At 66.0% G+C, this 11,022-nt stretch overlaps 2 protein-coding genes across 16 annotated transcripts; one reads left to right on the top strand and one right to left on the bottom strand.

The window, feature by feature from the left end:
- Positions 1-411: 411 nt before the first annotated feature.
- Positions 412-4,974, top strand: GPS1 (G protein pathway suppressor 1; the record flags this gene model as incomplete). 14 transcript variants are annotated; one of them, XM_080712626.1, is made up of 14 exons in its annotated part: positions 412-750; positions 1,370-1,462; positions 2,010-2,191; positions 2,682-2,846; positions 2,929-3,064; positions 3,142-3,219; positions 3,368-3,428; positions 3,720-3,805; positions 3,963-4,057; positions 4,139-4,244; positions 4,317-4,397; positions 4,482-4,619; positions 4,698-4,832; positions 4,900-4,974. In XM_080712626.1, the coding sequence occupies 14 exons, from the start codon at positions 412-414 to the stop codon at positions 4,972-4,974; spliced, it is 1,770 nt and encodes a 589-aa protein (XP_080568752.1). The 14 variants fall into 14 exon arrangements, with proteins under 14 accessions (XP_080568752.1, XP_080568760.1, XP_080568761.1 ...); XM_080712634.1 differs by having other exon boundaries at positions 718-750; positions 2,670-2,846; XM_080712635.1 differs by having other exon boundaries at positions 718-750; positions 2,670-2,846; positions 3,371-3,428.
- Positions 4,975-5,782: 808 nt separating this feature from the next.
- On the bottom strand, positions 5,783-10,778 carry DUS1L (dihydrouridine synthase 1 like; the record flags this gene model as incomplete). 2 transcript variants are annotated; one of them, XM_080712641.1, is made up of 13 exons in its annotated part: positions 5,783-5,922; positions 6,015-6,090; positions 6,283-6,320; positions 6,675-6,820; positions 7,242-7,330; positions 7,401-7,497; positions 7,594-7,738; positions 7,865-7,968; positions 8,126-8,208; positions 8,860-8,972; positions 9,336-9,386; positions 9,930-10,038; positions 10,542-10,778. In XM_080712641.1, 13 exons carry the CDS (start codon positions 10,776-10,778, stop codon positions 5,783-5,785), a joined length of 1,428 nt encoding a protein of 475 aa, XP_080568767.1. The 2 variants fall into 2 exon arrangements, with proteins under 2 accessions (XP_080568767.1, XP_080568768.1); XM_080712642.1 differs by lacking the exon at positions 9,336-9,386.
- Positions 10,779-11,022: the final 244 nt, after the last annotated feature.

An 11,022-nucleotide genomic window follows, 5' to 3' on the forward strand; every position in this document is an offset into this window, starting at 1 on the left:
TGGCCTGGGGGGGACTGTCCCTCCAGGCGTCCTCAGAGGACGTGGCAGAGCCCTGGGAGACTGCCAGTGGTCGGGGAGACGGGCGCGCCCGGACGCCGGCCGGCTGGGGGGGGCGTCCTGGCCCTGGCCTGCATGCCGGTGGCCTGGGCAGTGCCTGGCCCCCGACACGGGCCCTCGATGGGGTGCGCGGGGCAGGCGCGCTCACCTGCCCGTAGCTGCAGCTCAGGGTCGTCTCCGTCGGTGAAGATGAACGTCTAGGGGAGAAACGAGCCGTGAGGCGCCGGCCGCGGGGCAGGCGCGGGCGGGCCGCGGGCCAGGGCGGCACGCACCTGCGGGCGCGCGCGGGAGATCCAGGTGCGCAGCAGCAGCCGCAGGCGCGGCCCGTGGTTCCTCCGGGTGGTCTTGACCGCGATGAACACGTCTTCCGGGCGCAGGCGGGCGGCGGCGCGGGGCGGCGCGGGCGCGCGGGGCAGCGGCAGCGGCAGCGGCAGCGGCAGCGGCAGCAACAGCAGCGCGGCCAGGGCCGCGGCCAGCGCGCAGCAGGCCCGGCACAGCGCGCCCCGCGCGCAGCTCATGCGGCCGCGCGACCCCGGCGCCGGGCGCGGGCCTCGGCGCGGCGGCCCCTTTAAGAGCGGCGCCGGCCCCGCCCGCGCCGCGACCCGGAAGCGGACGCGCGCCGCCCCGGAAGTGGACGCGCGCCGCGGCGGGTGGTGGAAGATGCCGCTGCCGGTTCAGGTGTTCAACCTGCAGGTAACGCGCCGGGGCCGCGCCCGCGCCCGCCGCCGGGCAGGCCGGGGAGGCGGGCGGGAGCGGCGGGAGCCGGGCGGCCTTGCGCGCGCGCCCCCGGCCGCGCCGCCGCCCCTCCTCCGCCCGCGCCAACGCTCCTCGGCGGGCGGCGGGCGGCGGGCCGCCATGCGGGGCAGCCCGGCGCCCGGCTCGGCCTCCTCGTCGGCCTCAGACCTGCGGCCCGGCACGTCCGGGGACTGCAGCCTGAGCGCCAGCCTGTCGGCCTGCACGCTGCTCTCCGAGGTACCGCGGCCCGCGCCCAGGCCGCCGGCCGCCCCGGGGCCAGGGTTACGGTGGCGGCCACGGCTTCTCTGGGGCTTGGAGGAATCCGCGTCAGGACGGAGGCGGGACGTGCGAGCCCTCCCCGAAGTCGCTCGCTCTCCACGACGGGCCTCGAGGCGGGCGAGGGCCTTCTTAAGAGCCCCCCGAGTCCCGAGCTCCCCGCGGAGGCAGCCCGGGGCTGGGTGGCAGCGGCCAGGGGTTGGAGGGCCCCGAGCTGCACGGGTGCGGCTGGATCCCTTAGGCCTGTACCCGGAGGCGCAGGAGGGGTGCTCGCGGTGCTGAGGCCTGGCCTCCGTTGCAGGGCGCCGTGGAGCCCATGCAGATTGATGTGGACCCGCAGGAGGACCCCCAGAATGCACCGGACGTCAACTATGTGGTGGAGAACCCCACCCTGGTATGGAGCCCAGCGGGGGTGTGGGGCATCTCAGTCCTGCTGGGGCCAGGCCGGACTCCCTGCCCCACGCTAAGCCGAGGGACGCTGCCCAGCACCCTGTGGTCAGGTGTTTCTGAGCCAAGAGCTTTCGGAGTTCCTGCCACTCTTTTGCATAGCCTGAGGTCATGCACCCGCTTCTCACGCCCTGCCTGCCGACTCTGGTTCTGAGGGCAGGTCTCTCTGGGACCAGCATGCCAAGCCCCACTTCCCTGCTCCGCCCCATGCCCAGTACTCAGTAAGGAGGGCCCACCCCACCGCAAAGTGAGGAGTTCTAAGTCAGATGCCTGCTCGCCGTAGTGGTCTCTCAGTACTTGGGGCAGTGGCTGCTCTGGCACCCCCAGGCCAGTCCCTGCCGTGGGTCTGGGATCTCTTAAGGGTGAAGGGTTGGTATTCTTTCTGGAGAGGGCAGTGGGCCCTGCCTGTAACTTGCTGACCCCCGGCTTCGGGTGTGGGCTCCTGTTTCACACATGCACCTGACTCCCGTGGGTTCTCCCACCGCCTTGCCCAGGATCTGGAGCAGTACGCGGCCAGCTACAGTGGCCTGATGCGCATCGAGCGGCTGCAGTTCATTGCTGACCACTGTCCCCCGTTGCGGGTAGAGGCCCTGAAGATGGCCCTCTCCTTTGTGCAGAGGACCTTCAACGTGGATATGTATGAGGAGATCCACCGAAAGCTCTCAGAGGCGACCAGGTAAGGACAGGGCAGAGGCCACAGCAGGCGCAGGGAGCCCGCGTGTCCTCCGGCGGCCTGGACAGGGGCCTCTCTGTGCTCCCGCCGCGCTCTGCTGCCCTGTGATGGTGCTCGGCGGCACTTCATAGGCCAAGAATGCGGTGCTCTCGTGAGGCGTCAGGTGGGAAGAAGGTGCGGACGTGTTGCCGCTCTCCAGCTCGGTGAGCTGCGAGTGTCCCGCTTCCTCATGCCCATGGCTTGTTCAGCTACTGAGTCCACGTGGACCTGTTTTCTGCTGGAAGCCAGGCTGCATGGGCTGGCACTTTTCCTGTGAGCTTGCCTTGCTTGGGGTCAGCAGTGTCTACACGTCCCTGGTCCAGACTGGGCCCCGGGGGTGGGGATGGCGATAGGGACAGGTAAAGGTCTTGAGGCCAGCCTGTGGCTGGCGACATTCTCCCCCCTCCCTGGCCCCAGTGACCGGCACCGTCCTGATGGCCAGGTCCTCCCTCAGGGAGCTGCAGAATGCACCCGACGCCATCCCCGAGAGTGGTGTGGAGCCCCCGCCTCTGGACACAGCCTGGGTGGAGGCCACTCGGAAGAAGGCCCTGCTGAAGCTGGAGAAGTTGGACACGGACCTGAAGAACTACAAGGGCAACTCCATCAAGGAGAGCATCAGGTGCTGCCCCCCCCCCCAGCAGGGCAGGCGGGTGGCTGGGCCCGCTGGCCCCCCTGGGGTCCACTCACAGCCAGGCCCACAGGCGCGGCCACGATGACCTGGGCGATCACTACCTCGACTGTGGGGACCTCAGCAATGCCCTCAAGTGTTACTCCCGAGCCCGAGACTACTGTACCAGCGCCAAGCACGTCATCAACATGTGCCTCAACGTCATCAAGGTGGGCCGGGGTCGGCGGGCGGGTGGGCACCGGGCCAGGAGCTGGCGGCTCAGTCTGGCCCTGCCCTTATCCACCAGGTCAGTGTCTACTTGCAAAACTGGTCTCACGTGCTGAGCTATGTCAGCAAGGCCGAGTCTACCCCGGAGATTGCTGAGGTATGGCCCACCTCCTTGGACATCCCTCTTGCTGCTCCCCTGGCCTCGTTCTCTCGGGGTCAGCCTTCATCCCCTCAGGCTGGGGCTGGCTCAACACTGAGCACCAGGGCGAGGGCAGGGTGTGAACCTCTCGTGGCCTTCCCTGCAGCAGCGAGGAGAGCGGGACAGCCAGACGCAGGCCATCCTCACCAAGCTCAAGTGTGCTGCAGGTGAGGATCCCTGCCCCAGCCGCACCCCTGCGGCCGGCAGGTGAGGGTGCCACTCAGCCCGGGACGCCAGCATGCCCACCCGTACAGCCCCGGGCACCTGACTCCAGGAAGCACATTCAGCGTTTATGGGGTTGGATTTCTGTTTCACAGCTAGGGCTTTGGTCCCTATACTGAGGAACAGCAGCACTGGGGGCAGGAGCGCTCAAGGGGGCACCGCCGGCGGTCATGCTCTCCCTGTCCCCCAAGACTCCGGCAGCCTGACTGTCCTGTCCCTCTCCTTGGTCCCTCTAGGTTTGGCTGAGTTGGCTGCACGCAAGTACAAGCAGGCCGCCAAGTGCTTCCTGCTGGCCTCCTTTGACCACTGCGATTTCCCCGAGGTGAGGGGAGGACGTACAGGGCAGTGAGGCAGAGAGAGAGCTTGGGCAGTTGGCTCTATCGTGTCCTGGGTGGTGGGCAGCGCAGCCCCAGATCTGGCTCCCCTTGGCATGCCGCGCAGTGACCACAGGCCCTGAACCAGCCTCCCTCCTCCCTCAGCTGCTTTCCCCCAGCAACGTGGCCATCTATGGCGGCCTGTGTGCCTTGGCCACCTTTGACCGGCAGGAGCTACAGCGCAACGTCATCTCCAGCAGGTGGGTGGGGCCTGTGCACAGCCTGGGAAGCAGGGGAGGGCAGGTGCGTCCTGGCTAAGCGCCCTGGCATCCTTCACGCAGCTCCTTCAAGTTATTCCTGGAGCTTGAGCCGCAGGTCCGAGACATCATCTTCAAGTTCTACGAGTCCAAGTACGCGTCATGCCTGAAGATGCTGGATGAGATGAAGGTGAGGGCAGCGGGCTGACCCTCAGGCAGCTTGGCTCTGGGTGGCCTGGGGACTGACCAGCTTCCTCTCCAGGACAACCTGCTCTTGGACATGTACCTGGCCCCCCACGTCAGGACGCTGTACACCCAGATCCGCAACCGTGCCCTCATCCAGGTGAGCACAGGGACAGGCGGGGTGGGGCGGGCGCTGTGCCTGGCAGAGGTGGGCAGTGAGCGTCCCTCTCCCTCTGCTCCGCAGTATTTCAGCCCCTACGTGTCGGCCGACATGCACAAGATGGCCGCGGCATTCAACACCACGGTGGCCGCCCTGGAGGACGAGCTGACGCAGCTCATCCTGGAGGGGCTCATCAACGCCCGCATCGACTCACACAGCAAGGTGGCTGCGGGCAGGCCGGGCGGTTGCTGGGTGGGGTGGCCTGCCGCGCCCACTGAGCCCGCACCCCGCTGACTGCAGATACTGTATGCGCGGGATGTGGATCAGCGCAGCACCACCTTCGAGAAGTCCCTGCTGATGGGCAAGGAGTTCCAGCGACGCGCCAAGGCAATGATCCTGCGGGCAGCCGTGTTGCGCAACCAGATCCACGTCAAGGTGAGCAGCGGGGTCCGGGGCGCACTGAGCTCCGGTGCAGCCCCGCTCAACTCCCCGTCTACCACAGTCCCCTCCCAGGGAAGGGAGCCAGGGTGAGCTGACTCCAGCCAACAGCCAGTCACGGATGAGCACCAACATGTGAGGCAGCCCGCCAGCCTCCAGGACACCCGCACACCCTCTCTGCCCTGGACACAGTACGTGGGTCTCCTCCCTGCTCACCTCCACAGGAGGCATGGTGCCGCCTGCAGCCCGGCTGGGCGACAGCTCTTCAACTCCCAGCCAAGCTGCTTCCTGCCCCCACTGTGGGGCATCCTGTGCTGGGGCCTGGGGAGGCAGACGGGCACCTGCTGCGGCCGTTCAGGACCGACCCTGTGGGCTTCTGTAGACTGTGTGCTGCAGCACCCACGCTCTTGCTGGGTGGCAGACTCCCAAACCCCTCCTATCCCTGCGTCGTTGCCGTTGCAGACGCCAATGCGTAGTCCATTAAAGAGTAGACTGATGGTTGTCCTTGGCTCCTCCTTCCTGTTGGAGAGGTCTCCTCACCCTGGGGGCGCTGGCTCTGCCTCCTCCCCGGCTTCCACCGCATCTGCTGGTGCACCCAAGGCGTGGTGCGCCCCTGCAGCCCTGTCCTCCCAGAGGCTTCAGTGCGCTGCCTCCGTTCCCGGTCCTTTTCCTGGTCTCAAGGTCCCTATTGTTCCTAACCGTACCCTCCCAACATGACTGGCCCAAGGACGGTGGAGGTCGCAGGGTGCTGGCTTTCTGCACATGCATCTCTGAAATGATTTATTGTTCACTTTTGAGGACAGGACAGGTCCAGCCTGGCCCTGCCCTGGGTGCAGCATGGCCAGCCCCAGCAGAGTCCGGGGAACGTCAGGTAACAGGAGATTCCCTGAGTAAAGGCATTTCTTTAAGTGTCTGTCCTGGAGGTGGAGGTGACTCCTCCTGGCCAGTCAGGCCAGGGCACTGCCCATGACTTCGGGGAAGCCGCCTGGTGCTCCAGGCTCTGCCTTCTGAGGCTCCTGAAGCCCAGGCTGAGTCCCTTTCCAAGCCAGAGACTTCTCCAATTTGGTTTTAAAAAGCAGTCCGTGGCCTGGTAGAAAGGGGCAGAGTGGGATGGGTGAGGAAGCCCAGGTTCCCGCTGCGGGTGGAGGTGGAGGTGGAGGGTGGCAGGCATCCCCTCACCTGGGCAGTCCGCCGTCTCTTTAAAGGCTCGCTTCTTGCAGCAGCCACGGCACAGGCTGAACACGCACCTGTTGCCCTGGGCACAGGAAAGCTAGTGAGCCCAAGCCTGCACCCTGCCTGGGCCTGCAGAGTCCCGGGGTCATTCCCACTCCAGGCCTGGGGGGCAGAGGAAAGGGCTGTCCTGACTACACTGCGGCCCGTGTGGGTGGCCCTGCACCCCCTCCCCGGAGCCAGGGCCCGGGCAGCGTACCCCCGAAGCCAGACTCACCTTTGGGTTTCCGCATTGGTCACACTTTGCATATTTTGCTGGAAAAAAGAACAAGAGATACCGTTGGATGAGGCCTGAGCAGACCCAGCATGTTCCCGTTCCTGGGAGCTCTTTACCCACTCAGAAGCTGCACTGCTTGAGCAGTGCGCACACAGCTGGTACACGCCCAGGCCAGGCTGGGGTCAGACGAGCCTTTAGGCCCTGTCCCAGGGCTCATCCCACAGCCTCTGGCGCTGGAAGCACACTCTGCACATGCCACACACAACAGCAGTGGCTGGAAGTCCCCGAGTCCTGGCGCGCACCACCAGGCCTCACCCCGGGCATCGGCCCCAGAAGATGAAGGAAGGGCAGGGTGTCCGCTCCTCCCCAGCCACTGCTGTGCGGGTGCTCACGTTTGAGAGAGGGGTCGAAGGTCTTGTGGGGGTTCCGCAGCCGCTTCTTCTGCTTGTTCTTGGACAGGCCGTCCGTATTGCCCTCCTCCTCCTCCAGGGCACGTTTGCTACGGCCACCACTGTTCTCCTTGCTTCCCTCCCTGGGCCTGACCCAAAGGGCAGTGGGCTGAGCCCAAGGCACATAAGGAGGTCCTAGCTGACCAGCCACAGGCTCAGCGTGGGCACTCGGGAGGCTCCTCCCTGCCCCTGAGCGCTCAGGCCCTTAAAAGTGTCCCAAGGTCAGGGGCCCAGCATCTAAGCTACTGCGCCCAGGCAGAGCTGTGGCCGCAGATGATAGTGACCTCACCCCAACCCAGACAAGGCCCAGGGAATCCACCTCTTGACCCTAAAGATGAACCCACCCAGACCAGAAGAGCTCAGAGGCATGCTTAGGAAGCCAGCTGCTGCTGGGCTAGGGAAAGGCAGAGCTGGCCTGGGCAGGAAGGCGCCTCCCTCCCTCCTCTCCCCTGGGCGACTGGGGCTGCAGGTGCAGACATGTGTCCCCTACCCTGGGCGCAGGGCGCTCACCCTGGCCGGATGCAGGGCTGGCAGATCCAGTGGAAGAAAGGCAAGTCGCCGGCTGGCTGTGCTCCTTCCTCCTGCCGGGCCATGTCCTCCTGCAAAAGCCGAGGGCCCGCCTCAGATCGAGTCCAGCCCCTGCCGCTTGGCCCCACAGCCCGCACCTGCCTGGCAGCGCAGTTTCAGAGCCTGGCTCACGGCAGCAACGCCCTCCAGGGTCTTGGCTTTGGCGAGCTCTTCTCGAAGCCGCTGGTGCACCTGCAGCCTGAGGCAGCCGTCTTGTCACACACGCCGGCCACCGCTTGCTCCCTGGGTACCACCAGCCCTGCAGCTCTCGCGGCACCCGCCCAGGGCAACTCACGTGTGGTGCCACAGCTTGAAGAGGTGGGCCCGGACGCAGGACAGCGGGCAGGGGTGCTGACGCACGATGTCCAGGTACTCCTCGGCCAGCTCCCACACAGCAGGGCTCCGGCCCTCGAACAGGGCGGGGTTATGCAGATTGCCCTCTGTGGGGGAGGGGAGCCTTGAGGAACCCCGGGACACTGGCCACCTGCGCTGAGCACCAGGCCGCCATAAGCAGAACAGCCTGGGATACCCGCTGGCAAGAATGGTCTGTCGGCACCAAGGCTCACCTGCGCTCATGACCCCCTGCACGCCCGTGTCCTGGATGCAGCGCTCCACGTCCTGCAGGCACTGGATGTTCCCATTGGCAAACACAGGGATAGTCACAGCCTTCCTGTCAGGAGAAAGGCCTGCTCCCGCATCCCAGCAGGGCCGCGCCATAGGCCCCGAGCGAGCCTCGCTTCCACCCCGCCGGCCTCGGCCCTCTCCTGGCTTGCCACAGGAAGGACGGGCTTGCGCCTGGGGATGGGACCGTGCCTGCACCCACTCACCGCACAGCCTTGATATGCTCCCAGGACGCTGCTCCCGACAGGGGCCCCTTCTGCTCCTTGGTGCGCCCATGTACCGTCAGCAACTAGGACAGACCAGCACGCTCAGCTCCGCCCAGGCTGTGCCCCCATCTCTGGTGGGCTCTCTCCCTGTTTCTCAGCTCCCCGCAGGCCTCCTCGCCCAGCCCCACCCTGAGGGCCTGGGAGCCCTGCCCTCAGGGAGGGGCCAGCTCCACCAAAAGCCTGCCAGACCACAGAGGTCTTCCGCCCAATGCCAGAGGTCTTGGAAGGCTGGCTGCAGGCTGCAGGCATCCCCTGCCAGGCTTTGCCCCAAATCACCAAGAATGCAGAAGCTAAACCTCTCAAGGTAACCCTGAGAGAGAGCCCCCATCCTGCACCGAGCCAGGATCGCAGCAGAGGACCAGGTCTGGCAACTGCACGGCCCCTCCCGATCATCCAAGGACGCTGGGTGCTGAGCTCCCCAGAGGCCCCAGAAGTGCCAAGGACAGGGCTTGAGTCCAGCGCCACTCCCACAGATTCAGTGTGGGGTCAGGCCACCCAGGAGGCGCCCATTGCCTCGGCCCAGCACACACTTCAGCTGAAGCTCCCAGGCAAGGGCAAGAGAAGGGAGCGCCGAGGGCATGGCTGAAAGCTCCGCAGGGAGAGCTGGGGACGCTGGGACCTGAGGGCTGGGGCTGCCGCTCGCCCGACGTCCACGCCTGCGAGGCAGGGCCTACCTGGCAGCCAGCATTCTCCAGCATCTGGGCGTACCTCACAGTCTTGTCAATCTCGGGGAAGACACGGATCTTACATGTGACGGGAACTGAGAGTTTCTCGTGGGCCAGCAGAACTGGGAAGAGACGCGGCTTCTGTGGTCCTGTCTGGCGGCGAGGCCCAAAGGCCCGGGCAGCAGGGCACTACCCCAGCTTCCCCGCCCCTGCTGCTGGGCGGTCACTCAGCCTCTTCCTATCCTCACAGGCCCACAGGACAGGGCTAACACCAGCTCCCAGGTGGCCACTGAGCGCCAGCTCTGACCCTGGGCACTGGCTGCGACTGGCAGGGCACTGTCTCATAGAAAGTTTGGCTCTAAGGGGAAGGCTGGCAGAGACCAGGTAGCCCTTCGTGGTCACCTCCTTCAGCAGGAGCCCCAAGTAACAGGGCAGGCCCACCACCCTCCCCGGGCCCCGCCACCCACATGTGACGCACAACTCACTCATGCTTCGGAGTAGGTCCCACTCCTCCTGAAGGAAGGCGCCATAGTGACCTGTAGGGGACAAGCGAGGCCCAGTGGCACACGGTGTGGGCTGCTCAGCACCCTCCACGAGGTGGCCGCCGTCCCTCCTGCATTTACACCGGCCATGAGCCCACTGCCAGGCCGGCCCCTCTGGACCCAGGGCCCTGCATCCCCCACAGGCCCCCAGAAGCCGCAGTGCCAATCGAGGAGTCCAGCAGTGTGGCCGCATCGGCTGGGGGCTCCATCTGCCCGGAACACTCAGGCCCCAGTCCAGGCAGCGCCTGTTCAGGGCGTGGTGAGGACGAGGCAAGCGGGTGGGCATCTGCACGGTGCTGTGAGGGGCACATACCTCCCACTGCAAACCCTGTTTTTCCAGAGAGGCTCACCACAGGATGAGGACCCCCAGCTGACCATTTGCCTGGGCCAGTAAAGCCAGATCGCAGCCCCGGGGCCTGAGAACGGCCACCCCCGGGAGGAGGAGCATGGTGGAATGGGTTGCTTTCCACCCCCAGAGCGCCCACTCCCTCACCTGGGCACCGAGGTGCCAATGCGGGGCCCTAGACCTGAACTCACCCCTCTTGGCTATCATCTGCGGACAGCCCAAGTTCAGGTCGATGGCATCACAGTAATCCTGAGCCAGCAGAGCCGCCTGGACAAACACCTCCGGGTCATTGGCACAAAACTGGAGAAGACAGGATGTAGCCAGGCCCTGCGCTCTCCTTGCCAAGCACCCAGCCCAGCACAGGTCATCGTGACACAACGGCTGTGGTCCTGGGCCTGTCAGTGTCCACCCCACCAACATTTACAACACGGCAAAGCAGGACGTGTCCCCACACCACCGGAGAAGGAGTTAGAGCCGCAGCACTGCTTTTGATGTGGGAGCTGTCTCGAAGAGCAGAGTCGCCGTTAACTGTTCTGAGAGTGAGCGGCAGCATGGAGGTTACGGCTGGCTGCGAGCCCCTTGTTACCCAGGCTGTCCCTGCACCATGCCTGGGCCAGTTCCCAGGGAAGGGCAGCATCTGGGAGAGGCACCTGCCAGCTGTGCTTTACCACGCGTCGCTGCTAAGACTGGCCCCTGCCTCTTCCCGGGGAATGAAAGGCTGAGGGCGCCATCACATGCAAAGGGAAGGTGCCTCATGGGGTTCAGGACTCAGCAGCTGCCTGGCAGCCAGTCCCTTTGCCCACCTGCACAATGAGGGGCCGGTCTTCGGGGCACACGTCACAGTACAGGTTCTCTTTCCGGTAGTTGGCATCGCGGACAAAGACCTGGGCATGTAGCATGGGGGTGTAGCAGAGCTGTGCCCCATGGCGGCGACTCAGCAGCCTCCAGGCCAGCTCACTCTGGTCCACCATGGGCGCCACCACGTGGCGGGCCCCCCCCAGGGTGCGGCTCCAGAACTCGAAGCCCTGCAGCTTGGGCATGGCGTCCGCGCTGAGGGGACCGGGCTCAGCCACGGCTGCAGAGTTCAGGGCAGAGCCAGACCTGGTGAGGAACAGGCCCAGGCTCAGCCACCCTGGGGGCCAGTGCAGCCGACCTGAGGGCACCGGGCTCCGCTGAAGGGTGAGGCTCTCGTGAGCCACCCTCCGCCACACTGGCGGGCAGAGGAGGCTAGAGCGCGGGCCCAGGCGCCGTGCAGGGCGGAGCCCCCTCCCCACAGTGCCCAGG

Source organism: Muscardinus avellanarius (genome assembly GCF_963383645.1).
Source record: "Muscardinus avellanarius genome assembly, chromosome: 16".
Classification (NCBI taxonomy): domain Eukaryota; kingdom Metazoa; phylum Chordata; class Mammalia; order Rodentia; family Gliridae; genus Muscardinus; species Muscardinus avellanarius.